The sequence below is a fragment of the Rattus norvegicus genome, chromosome 17 (genome assembly GCF_021556685.1).
Source record: "Rattus norvegicus strain SHRSP/BbbUtx chromosome 17, alternate assembly SHRSP_T2T, whole genome shotgun sequence".
Lineage (NCBI taxonomy): Eukaryota > Metazoa > Chordata > Mammalia > Rodentia > Muridae > Rattus > Rattus norvegicus.
Window position 1 is genome coordinate 79,662,957 of NC_141550.1, and position 13,534 is coordinate 79,676,490.

At 42.3% G+C, this 13,534-nt stretch overlaps 1 protein-coding gene across 4 annotated transcripts in view; it reads left to right on the plus strand.

Moving 5' to 3' along the window:
- The window catches only part of Camk1d (calcium/calmodulin-dependent protein kinase ID), a 423,369-nt gene that overhangs the window by 252,984 nt on the left and 156,851 nt on the right, over positions 1–13,534 (plus strand). For all 4 annotated transcript variants that reach the window (XR_015640829.1, XM_087590782.1, NM_001433924.1 and 1 more), the window contains 1 exon segment: positions 7,507–7,581. Coding sequence is in view for 3 of the 4 variants with exons in the window: in XM_087590782.1 (XP_087446908.1) it covers positions 7,507–7,581 (75 nt within the window). In the remaining variant the exon portion in view is untranslated.

Consider the following 13,534-nt stretch of genomic DNA (forward strand, 5'->3'; position numbering starts at 1 on the left):
GTTCGAGGCCAGCCACTTTGTCCACAAAGTGAGTTCTAGGACAACCAGTACCATATTGCACAGAAAAATTCTATCGCAAAACAAACAAACAAACAACAATAACAACAAACAACCAAGAAAACCAAACCAACCAACAAACGAAAGACTATCTTCTGTGGAAGGTTATTTAAAGAAAGAGATGACATCAGCGAATCTGCCCAAGTTATAAAACTTAAAGCCATCAATTTTGTGGTATCTGACAAGTATTTTGATACATTGCTTTCCCTTTTGACTGACACTATCCTGTTTTCTCAGTTACAACCCATTTTGGGTAGGTTCTTTAAGAGGAAAGCAAAACAAAACCTTTGGATGTCAGAAAGCAGGAAATAAATGCACACTAAGAAAACAGGAAATACAGATTTCCCACCCTTCAATTCTGAGGAGTATATGTTTAGCTTACAAACAGGAATGTTTACCTAAACCTAAGTATTGTCAGAATATTCTTCAACTCCATGCCACAGAACCATGGGTGTTGTGTGTGAATACAGTTTAAACTATTGAGGGCTACTTAGGAAAACCAAGACTGACAGATGGTGCAGTACTTTGGTCTTTCCCTTAGAGTGGCTTGCTTCACAGGAGGGAGGCCTTTCCTAGGCTGCGCTGCAGCCTGAGAGGGTGCTAGAAGCTGGTTGCAGCTCCTTTTGAGGCTGCAATTCTTGCTGAGGAGAGCTGTTTCTTGTGGTTATTTGCATAAGAAGCTCCCTCAAAGGCTCTTATTTGAATGTTTAGTCACCAGGGAATGGGACTGCTTGAAAGGATTAGAAGGATTAGGAGGTGTGGCCTTGTTGGAGGAAGTGTGTCACTGGGGGGCTGGCTTTGAGGTTTGAAAAGCCCATGCCAGCCCCAATCTCTCTCTCTCTCTCTCTCTCTCTCTCTCTCTCTCTCTCTCTCTCTCTCTCTCTCTCTCTGTCTTTATCTCTGTCTCTGTCTCTCCCTGTCTCGTCTCTGTCTCTGTATCAGCAGTTCTCAATCCTTGGGGTGGATATCGTGTTGTTAATGATGAAATGGATACCTCAAATTTAAGTGTCCTCATCTTATGCAGATAGCTCTGAATTTACATTCTCTAATCAGTGCTTCCCAACCTTCCTCATGCTGCAACCCTTTAATACATTTCCTCCTGCTGTGACCCCCCAACCATAAAACTATTTCACTGCTGCTTCATTTTTGCTTCTATAATGAATCGTAATATAAATATCTGATATGCATGGTACCTGATGTGCAACCCCCGAAGGGGTCACAGTCCCCAGGTTGAGAGCTGCTGTCTTAGCCATACTTGTTATAACTTCGTGTCCTACTTTTCTGTCTGTTACTGCGATGAAACACATGAGCAAAGCTACTTGGGGAGGAAAGGGTTTGTTTGGCCCATGTGCCTGATCCATGTTCCTTCACGAAAGGGAGTCAGGGAAGGAGCTCGAAGCAGGATGCTGGAGGCAGGCAGAGAAGCAGACACTATGGAGGTGGTAATGCCTGAAGTAGGCTGATCCTTCCCAATCTCATCCAGAAGATGCCCTATAGACCTACCTCCTGGCCAATGGGATGGAGACAATTTTTTCAATTGAGGCTCCCTCTTCCCAATGATACCAGCTTATATCAAACAAAACCAATCAGCGCAGCAAGCTAATGCAAACCTGTGTAAATGGCTTTAAAACAGACTTTGTCGTAAGAATAAACTTAGATCAAATCCCAACGATGCTAATTAGGACTCATTATCAAACTGAATACTGCACCTCCTCGATGTTTGCCTCCCTCTTTAAAAGTGAGGAAAATCATGTCTACTCCGGAAAGTTGTTGTTAATTTTAAATAAAATATTTAAAAATCCCTAGGGCCTGGCAGAGTACGGGAATGTTTGGTTCAATTCTCAGCCCCAACAGAAACCGACGTGACTTAGTACAGTCTTGACGCTTACTTGATGCTCAACGAATGGTGTGATCAAACATCGCTGTAAAGAGGTTCAAAAGAATGAGGTGAAATTTGTTCACTGGTAACTTTAGGTTTGTTATGTCCCGGGGGACCGGGGAAATCGCACTTACTACAAAAGAATGAGATGTTTAGGAAAACAATATCAAAGACATTGTCTGGTTCTGTAAACATAAAACGGTAGCGTCTGAGATCTACAGACTGAGAAGTCGGACTCCAATGCACAGTAACGTTCTGGAATAGAAAACTAAGCAGATGGTTTGTGCTCATTTAGTAGACTGTAGTGATTGTTAGGGCTAATGTTTCACTAAGAACAGATCTTCCCAAACACCCCACTTCTCTTTTTAATAGTCTCGTGTAGCCTATAGCATGTAGAAATGTCTCTTCAGCAAAGTCTCTTGATTGTCTTGTGGATTGATGGTAAAATATAGGCTCAATGATAGTGCTCTGGGGCTGGCAGTTAAATGGCCATCAAAGCCAGTTGACCAATGTCAGTTATCTGGACAGGGCTCTCTTGTGGAAAACATTTTTCCCATTTACAGTTTTAAGTAGGAATTCCAAAACGGGCTCTGAGTGGGTGCCTATGAAATAAGCAATAGGAAGAGTGTTAAGTACAACAGGAGAGTGTGGATCAAGGGTTAGCCTACCATGGTTATCTAAAGCACAAGGACCCCCAAAGACTGAATTCAACAAAGCTTAGAGCCATTGCCTAGAATGCTCAAGAGCCTGGGTTCAATCCACAGAGGTGTCCAAACTAAACTAGTGTCGTCTGAATTTAGTTGACCCCCATAGGCTCATAGGGAGGTGAGGCCTGGTTGGAGTATGAGTCACCTGGTTGGAGGAAGTGTGTCACTGTGGAGGCAGACTTCAAGGTCTCATATATGCTCAAGCCATGTGTGCACATGCCCAGTGTATGATTCTGTGTTCTGTTTCATCTCTTGGAGTATCCAGGTGCTGCTGCACACTGGGCAGAAAAGGATAAAGTGGATTCTAGAATGGGTGGGTCAGCAAGATCTCAGTCTGGTGGGGGTCGGGGATGGGAGGCTTCTCTGAGGATTTCGGCGTTACAGCTCTTTTAGATGGTATTCAGTGAAACAGCTCTCCTACACAGTATTCCATGAAAACAACTCGCGCATATATTTTATTTGGGGTGAACAAGGGCTGTGTGAACCTCGGAAAGTGGGAAGAGGCTTCTCAGGTGAACGCAAGTTGGTCAAGGTTTAAGGTACTGGGAATACCTCATTTGCATGGAGAGGCATTCCAGGTACTTACTTGCCAGGCAAGTTCTTATCTGAAGAAAGGAAGTTGAACCTGTAATTTCTCTAAGGACTACTTGACAATCCTCAGGTAGTAGATGTGGGGGGTCAGGCTTCCCTGATAAACTCAGGTGGAGAAAAGGAAGCCCCACTGAAAACAGGAGTCCTCCATTTTGTGCAGAGCTTAGGGATCTGTCAGGTCGTGGTAGACTATGACCTTAAAAGCAGGGTTTCCCTACCCAGTGTGACAGTCCCTCCCTACTACCTGTGGATCAAAATGTAGAACTCTCAGGTATCTTTCCAGCATCACATCTGCCTGCATCCCCTAATAAAACCCCCAATTAAATGTTTTCCTCAGTAAAAGTTGCCATGGTTATGGTTGGTGGCTCTTTCTAGCAATGAAGACTTAAGACATAAGCCGAATAAAGACGGGTGAAAATGTTCAAAAGCTGGGGAGGAAAGGAAGTCTGTTTGGTAAAAACGCTAGTAAAAATGAATAGGTAGCTTAGTGAACTCTGAGCTCCTTTTTTTTACTCATTTGCCCACTCATTCATTCATTCATTCATCCATTCATTCATTCCTTCTACAAATGTCTTTTAAACGTGTTCTCTGTCACACCCTTCTTTGACATTAAGGAAACAGTAGTGACTGAAAGCATTCAGGTTTTCTACCTACGTACAGCTTACCTTCTTACGTGTGAACATGTACGCAGCTGATGAAAACGAGAACCTTGCCTTACCATTTATTTGCATATGCATAATATCTAGCTCATGCTGAGTAATAGTTTCACTATTGTTTTATACCCAGCTCTTGATAGCTGTGTTTCACATCGGGGTCGTGACTTTGGCTTGAATAACAGGGTCTGACCAAATGAATGCCACTCAAGGGCTAAGAGACAGAGCGACTATATTGTAAGGCGGCTGGTGGAAGATGGATCAATGACAGAGGAAAAGCCTAGAAGGAGGTATTATGAACCTCCCTGCTCTGCAGGACGACATGGAAACGTAATCCCTGCTACATTCAGAAGCAGTAACTAATGACAGCAACACTGATTTCTACTGAGTATCAGACTCCCTGGGGAGGCTTCTTGGCTGTAGCCTGTGTGCTCATGGGGGCTTCTATCCCTCTTGTCTACCACTAAATCCTAATTCCAATGACTTGCGCCTGGTGTATGGTGTGCTTATACTATTTGTTGAATATTTGTTGAATGAATAAGGGAAAGATGGGACTCAGTTCATGCTTAAGCGTTTGGGATCCTGCCCTAGCTTTGGAAATGGATGGCTATTTGGTATTTTGTAAAGATAATCTATAAATTTTAAAACATTAAGTTTAATCAGTCTCTTTCATAAGGAGTCTGGAGGGGAAAAGCATTCTTAAAAGTAGATGTAGGAGGCCAGAGTGTTTTCTTTTACTACGTTCTAACAGCTCCAAGTTAATTAAACCACTTTCCTTAAGAGACATTGAAGAGGCCATTTTGGGATGTATTTGAAATCGCTCAAGTATGCTTGTACAAGTATTAACCATAGAAACTCAGCCCCATCATATTCTTGAGATCTTTTCCATAATTCTAACCCACACAGGACAGCTTTCTGTAATCTTAAAGACAATCTCAGAGTTTGCCATTTGATGCCTAACTGTGTGTGGTTTGCTTCACTGAGACAATCTTTTCGAAAATAAAACCCCATTTCCCCTCTTGTATTTTTCCAGGTACTTAATAGAAACCCAGTGTGGGATAAATAGCTCCATTGCCTGACTCATTGAAACACTAGTTGGGAGGGAGAGTTAATAAAGTAGCATCTTCTCAGCCGTTTCGTCTAGTTTGTCCCTACCATTTGTGGCTCCCCTCTGGAATGCTCCAATGGGCATGGAAATTAATTTCCTGTCAGCACCTAATTAAGACAGAACAGGTTCTCTATCCCACATACCCAAGTCAGGCCTTGTGGCCTTTATCACAGCCCTCCATTTTGGCTTGGCAAACGCTGTGGACACAGTTGAGTCTTTGAATGCAGTGAAATGGTTATTAACTATTGAATGACTGAACTCTTGGCTCAAGCAGCCTTCTGGGTTAAATTTCCAAAGACTGCCAGGACCGGACGTGGCAAACTATGATGTGTCCAGGTGTGATAAGACCCAGCACATGAGAACATGTGGTTATTAACTGTTGAGTGACTAAACTCTTGGCCTCAAACAGCCTTTTAGATTCAGCTTCCAAAGATTGACAGGACCATAGTTGCCAATCTATGATGTGCCCAGGTGTGATAATACTCAGCACACGAGAACCTGAGGCTCCCAGAGATGCTTATGTTCCATATAAATAACAGTACAGCCTATATGTTTATTTATATGTTTAAAAGTGTGTGTTGTTTTCTAGAGTTCAGAGGTTATTGTGACTCCAGTCTTCTGTTTGGCACCCTCCCATGTGGTACCATTCATCTCAATTACCTATAAATCAAGGCTCTGACAGTCCAAATTAATGTGACTAAGTGAAAATATTTGTGCTCTTGTAAAGGAAAAATGTTTATAATACACACTTTCTTTGATCATAGCCTCTCACGTGTAGCCAGTAAGGACAATTCCGCAAATATTTAAGATCTTGACAGTTCCCGTTTAAACACCAAAGCTGCTTCTTTGGTGGCAGGGTTTATTGAGTGTACTGCATACCTCGCTGCTGTTACTCTTTTGCTTTGCTTGTGCAATGATTATTACTGACAGATAAGTAGGCGCCCTGAGCAGGAGGCAGGTGAAATGTGAATTTAGTGTAATTATTTTAGCTCCCTCAAACATGTTAACTAACAAGAGCTGGAGAAATCAAAGCTAAGCACTGCTCCTCTTTGCTAAGTAGCTTCTCTTTTCCCAGCCCAAATCAAGAGAACCCTCTTGTTCATTCTACCTTTTAGCGTTCTTTGTGCCGAGGAAGCCATATGATACATGGGGGGGGGGGAATCCCTCCATTTTCACAAACTACATATGGAAAGTTTTCTTTATTCTGTTCAGTGGCAATGGCTTTTAAATAACACCCATCCATTCATTCAGCAAATATTTATTAAACAAGTCTGTTGTGGGCACAAGGTTGTACGAAGTCTACTTTCAAGGGGCTCACAAGAATCTGCATGTCCCATCTTGTCTGTAAGTGGTTCATCAGGGATAGCAGCAAAAGGCATGTGCTAAGAGATAATTAGCTCATTGAGGATTGAAATGATTCTTCCCTCACATGCATTAAATAAATGTTGGTCCTGGCCTGCCGAGCAGAAACTGTTCCTTGTGGAGATCCAAGTTTAAGAGCTAGAAAGAATCTGTTTCCTTCTCCTGGGCTGTCTTTCTTCTCCGACTTTGAAGGTCAATGTGGTTCTTAGCCAGCAGCATCTGCGTCTTGGTAAGACATATAGATGCTAAGACCCAATCCTGGACCTACTATATCAAAACCTTCCTCGATACCACATTCCCAGAAAACTCATTTTTGCACTGAAACTCAAACATTACCTATCTGCTCTCATTGTCTCTCAAGTTTCTTTATGTACGCACACTGTCTGAGGGTCTTAAAACACAGATGGCTGAGACCCACTGTGGCTCTGTCTTACCCATCAGAGTTTGCATTTGTGCCAAACTCTCAGAAGATTTTGGGGGCTATCTGCTGAGATTGTCCTTGTAATTCACTAATATCCGGGATTGTCAGGGGAGAGAGAGAATCAGAAATCTAACTGTCGAGAGATGGCTTGAACCGGTATTGTTTTGAAAGATGGTGGTGATGAAATGAGCTTTGCTACTCACCAGTTAGTTCACTTGCGAGACTGAACTGGCTAGTGGGATAAATGTGAACTCAGGTGGGGGCGGTCAGGCTAGCTTTCCTTTGCCGATGCTAGATTCCAGAACCTCACCATGGAAGTGTTCCCTAGAGTATATTGGTTGTCAGGAGGGATGGACCCACATGTAAGTGGCTGTTTAGAGACTAGACAGCAATCTCTGTACTGAGACAAAAGAAAGAAATCGTGTTCTACCCAGGATGGTCAATCACTTGACACAGAGCTATGTGAGAAAATACACTATTGAACGATTTGATCCACGGTAGACAATGCAGCAACAGCATTCAATCCAATGTTGCTAACTGTGGCTTTCTAAGGATTATGAAGATGAGGGACGGGGGTAGGTAACAAGTTAAGGAATGAGTTTGGAACAAAGTAGTAGAGGCTTCAATGTCTCATCAAGGAGTTGGGGTTGCTTTTCCTTTCATGACCTCGTTTGCCAGTATAATTGTCCTTACCACCCTGTGTGTGCTTTTCTTTGTTTTACTTTTAGGATTAAGCATGAAAACATTGTGGCCTTGGAAGATATTTACGAAAGCCCGAACCACCTCTACCTGGTCATGCAACTGTAAGTACCTTGCTTGTTTGATGAGGGTTAAGGGTTATGAACCTCAGAACCTAACAAAGGAGTGCTGTGAACTGTGTGAGGCAAGAAGAGACGATAGTGATGCCTGTGGGGCACCAGAGAGCAAAGATGGTCCCCACAGTCCTCTTCAGACCTGAGGGGACCCATTCTGTATCTGTTGAGTCCTCACAATCGGGCTCCGTGCTACTATTGCCCTGTGTCTCTCTGGCTGTCTCATGCACCAGGGCCAAATGTTGTCTAAAGACACTTCAGTGGGCCCAGGACGAGGAACACTTTGCTCCCATCTCTCGGAGAGACTCCCACCCCTGTCTTCATTTCCAGGGACGCCGGGGGAGGCAAGCAGATGGCATCTGTGTCTCCCTCCTCTCCCTCTGTGCATAGATGTGTTCACTTGTGACTGAACTGGGGACTCATGACAGACACCAAGAAAGAATTACTGGAGTCAGATGGTGACATTGCCACCTCCTCCATGAGATTGCCCCTGGAATCTGCAAACACCTCCAGTTTCTCAGGAAGGGAAGAAATGAGACTATCAGATAGAGATGACTTATTTTGTTTTTAAGGTGAAATTATCTTTCTCGCTACATCACTTTAGTGTGTGATTGTCAGGAGCATTGAGTATTTATTGGAATTAAGTATTAGAAATCTCTCAGAATGTTAGGTCATCTCCATTACCTGAGTGGGTAAATGCTGGGACACCACGTTACTGAGTCCTGTGACTGAGAGGACTTGAGGTGAAGATCAAAATATAGACAATGAATTTAATTGTTGGTGGATGAGGGTCAGACTCTGAACTGCCAAAGACGTGCTTTGAAGAACTGATGGTTAGGCTAGGCCAACACATGCTTTGTCACCGGTTCTCTTCCTTATGGATAATTGAGTGACTTTGTCTCTTAGAGACCATTTTACTATTAAAAAAAACCTGCCCAATGGTTCATTTCTTTATTATTTCATTACTTTTAAAATATTTTCATACGTGATAGTGCTGTGGGTAGATAATTTAGAGTATCTCATTTGTACACATCTGTCTGATTTTTTTCTCACATCAACAGAAAGTTGGGCTAAGCAGCTGTTTTACTGCCTAGTTTAAAGTGGACTGTCCAGTGACCCAGGACCCAGGGATCTTTCTTAGTTCTGTGCCCTGTTGTTATATATATCTCACATTCCTGTTTTTCTTTCTTATCAAGTAATTATTCTCCCCAGATATAGAGACAGATGCTAAATACGCTTGTGACTTTGTTTCATGTAGTGTCTACTCCCTAAAGATATGAGTCTTCTTCAAATATTGATTGCCCAGTAGGAAGAATAGAACGTTTTGGTGATGAGCAAAAGTCCTATAAAATGTCAGCTGTGTGTTCAAGTGCAAGGCTTTCTTTTTTTGTTTTGGTAAGGCAAGATGAGTAATATCAGAGCCAGAACCCGAAGGTCTGTGTGTTTGCTTGTTTGTAGTTTGTGTGTATAGAAATACGCCATGCATCACTTGAAGTAACCCAAGATGGAAACCTCAGCTTGCCACTGGCTAGTGGGCAAATGACCTCGCTGGGGACCAGTTTCTACAATGGGCAAAAGAGAAGATGGCAATGTCCACTTTAGAGGTGGGATGGGGAACATGAGGGAAGTGACCAGGTCCTGGTTATTTGCAGTTCCCTTGTAGGCATCTGCATCAGTTCATCAGGATTCCCCTGCAGATGCTTTTCAGATGTCAACAAGATGAGGTCTGAATGGACCTCAGTTTTACTTCTCCAGACAGCCTGGCTGTGCGCTCACCAGCAGAAGCCGGTGGGGGCGGGGGTAGACATGGGAAAAGCCAAGTGTCTAGAGCAGATCTGATCTTAGACCGAAGCCTGGAGAGCCTGCGGTTAGCACCGATACTCTGCTTCTCAGCTGAGAGCATCCTCTCTTGCTTGCTGTCATAGAAAGCTTCATTAACACGGACCATATCTATGGAGATATCTTAGTACCTCCAAGAGGGTTTCTGCAGGAACAAATCACCTTTGGCTGCAGCACTGAATAGATTTGTAGGTAAATCAGCCACAAAATCCTGATCTAAACGTGATAGGTGTTTGAATTACCTAAAGAACAGAGCTATGACTCTGCACAGATGAGCAGTTTAGATATGCCGACAACAGCATGTTAACTTATCCCCGTTCACGTTTCTTTGGTTTGCATTAGTCCTTTAGAAGTCAATTTTATTGCAGTGTAAACCACACAGAATATATTGCATTTAATTAAACTGGACATCTCAGGGATCAACATAACACCACAATTTCTGACCCAACCCCCCAAAAGATTTCTTTGTGTCCCTTTCAACCCCTCCTTCACCAAACCATGATCCAATCAATGATTTAGCTTTCACTAGAGGTTTTTGGGTTTTTTTTTATATTCTAAGATATAGAAATGGAGTGATGTAGTATGTACTCATTTGTGTCTGGTTTGGTTCACTCATACGGATATCCTATATTCAGAGCCTTTGTTGAAGAAAACGTTAATTTTTCTCAATTGCTTTGGTAGCTTTGCCAAAAATCAATTGCCTGGATCAGTGAGATGGCTCAGTAGGTAAAGACCCTTGCTGCCAAGCCTGACAACTTGAGTTCAGACCTTGGGTCCCACATGGTGGAAAGAATGAATCAACCTGATGAAGTGTCTTCTGAACTCTACAAGTGTGCTAATGGCACACGTATTCCTCTCTCTCTCTCTCTCTCTCTCTCTCTCTCTCTCTCTCTCTCTCTCTCTTTCTCTCTCTCTGTCTCTCTCTCTCTGTCTCCCTTTGTCTTCGTCTCTGTCTCTGTCTCTCTCTGTCTCTCTGTCTCTCTGTCTCTGTCTCTCTCTCTGGCCCTCTGTCTATGTCTCTATAATATTTTAGTTATTTTAGATAAAATATTACTTGATCATGTTTCTGCACTCATCATCCTGTTTATGTATCTGTCCTTGTATCAATATTAGACAGCATCACAACTCTAAAGCACACCTTAGACTTAGGATAATGCTCTTTTACCATTTATTATTTTATAAAATAGCTTTGACACTCTTCAAATAGAGTGTTCACATAAACTTTTAAATCCAACTTTAGGAACTTTGTAGAAATCTTGTTTGGGATTGAAAGTAATCTAAATAAAGATTTGAGAACAATTGAATTAATTTGAGCTTTAACTCATAAGCACAGTCTATTTCTGCATTGGGTCATTTATTAGTCTAGGTCTATACAGTTTTCGGCATGTGGGCCTTTCATGTCTTTGCTCAGTTCAATATGAGATATTTCATTTTGTCAATCCTGTTGTGATAGGATGTTATTTCATTTCTCCAGTTGCTTGCTAGTGGGTAAAAATACGATGAGCTCTTATAAGTGATTCCCCATGGTAGTTCAAGTCGTTGTTTTATGTATTTGCTTTTAGCATTTTCTTCACTAATTCTTGTTAATTCCCAAAAGAATTTTATGTAGTAAAACTTTAATTGTCTAGTTTTAAATATCGAGTATGTCTTAAGGTAATATTACATGTCTTTGAGATAGCTTTGGTCATGTATTTTGGGAATTCAAATAAACAACTCCGTTCTTTCCTCTCTTCTAGTATCTAAGTTAAATGTTTTGTGACAGTTGACATGACAAAAAGAAAGAAAATTCACTGTCAGAAATCCCTCAATACATTGGAATACAGTACTAACAGAAGGACTTCGCCTTGCTCAGGGCGTTTTGTAGGCTCCGTGATTATTCATGTCATTGTACTGCTTGGTAGCTTTTGCTCCTGAGGTTGGTTGTATGGGTTCTGGGGTCTGGATCAGAGGAGAGTAGTTTTGTTCTTTTAGTTTTGGTTTGCTTGTTTGTGCTTGCTTTCATTTCTGACTCACCCGAAAGCCCTTGGTTTCTAAATATGTAGGATGTGCAATACAGCATTAGGGAGTACTGGATTTCATAATATTTGTGTCTGAGAGGGTTTGGTTTCCTAGGAAACATCTTCCTCAACACCGAGGCTTCTCAGCACCCTACACTCTATTGCTTTTCTAATTGCTATCCTGATTCCCAAGGTGGGGCATATTTGTCCTATGCTGCTATGGGAAAGATTAATGGGGGTGTTTACATTTTATTTAGGTTTGGGACAAATACATTTTTTTCACAGTACTATTTGGAGAACATTCTTCTATGGCTAGTAAGAGAGTGAGATCTCACTGATATTATTTATAGATGAGAAATCAGTTTAAGTTTCTCATCTATGTTTACTTGTGGATTACCAGTCCTGTACTTGTAAGTGATAGAAGCCCCTCCTTTCACCTTTCCCCCATCACATCGATGGTGGATTGAATAAACCGAAAGCTGATACAATGAAGTATGCATTTAAAGGGTCGTGTGTAAACCGCTCACCATGCATGGATAAGCACCTGTGATCATATTCCCCGAACCCACATAAGGCTAGATACAACAGCACACGTTTGTAATCCATGCGTTCCTACTTCAAGACGACCAATGGAGACAGGAGAATTCCAAAAAGCTTGTAGTCCAGCTAGTCTGGCATACACCTACCTCAAAAATGGAAAGTGAGAACTAAAACCAGAGTTTTCCTCTCATCCTGACACTTGCATCATGGTATGCACAGGCCCTTCCTTGCTCATGTGCACATGTACATAGACGCATACTTACACATACACTAAACAAAGAAAATAATACATTAGAAGTACTTTTGTAGGAAAGAAATAGATTGGATCGCTATTTTATTTTACCACCTTCTCAATAAGGCTTCAGGTTCCACACATGGGTACCACCCGGATCTCTCTTCTCAGCCTAGAACCTACTCAAGAGTCTCGTTTGCTGTGTAATAAGTACCATTTGGAATTCCCTCCAAATTTCCTCGTGTCTGTCTTGTCTCAGCAGCTGGCAGCTTCCTTCGAATTTTCAGGATTCAAAACCTACAATCATCCTCCACTCATATTCATATTTCTTACCCAGCAAACTCACCCACCCAGTGTCACCAACTACACAATATCACAGCTGTTTCCTAGGCCCAAGGGACCTGTCTTTCTTTCCCCACCTTAGCGCTGCACTGCTGCTGTCTTAGCGTGCTAGCCAGGCTCTTGCCGAAGACTTCCACTGACTTCCTACATCCGTGTCCATTGTCTTTGTCTTTACAAAGAGAGTACAGCAGCCTCCAGAACTAAATCAGCCCTGACCCACTGAAAAGTCCCTGACCTCTTAGCCCACTTTTCTCTTGCTTTCATTCAACTGGATCCAGACCAGATTCTTTGATGTTCTTCAAGTGATCTGAGCTCACCACTAGTAGAGATCATCTATCTAGCTGTCTGTCTGTCTGTCTGTCTGTCTGTCTGTCTATCTATCTATCTATCCATCCATCTATCTATCCATCCTTCCATCTGTCTGTCCATCAACTTTTATGCACACACATTACATGTGGAGGTCAGAAGACAACTTTCAGGAGTCAGCTCTCTTCTTCTACCCTGTAGGACCAAGGCTTTCAACCAGGTCACCAGGCTTGGTGGTGGAAAGCCTTTTACCAGCTGAGCCATCTTATTGGCCTTCCCTCAGATCTCTTGATGCTGTCATGGGAATGCAGGGGATGCTGGGATTTCTTCTAGACATTTTTAAATGTATTCCTCTAGCTCACTTGAATAAAGCTTTAGTTTCCTTCCTTACCTCCGACTGTAGCCAACTTTATGCCCTACCTCTTCCCCCAACATCATTTCTCTCTATAGCACTTTGCACCCTCAGCAAAGTTACCCTCTACTTTGTACCCCATGAGAACAGTACTTGTGTGCTGTGTGGAACACTTAATACATATTTGTTCTGTGCTCAGATTCCTCTTCAGATCATACAAGTCTTTCACTTTGTAAATATTTGTTCAAAGGCTGGACAGATGGCTCAATGGTTAAGAGCACTCTCGCTCTTCCAGAGGATCTGAGTTCTGTTCCTGGCACCCATATTGGGCAGCTC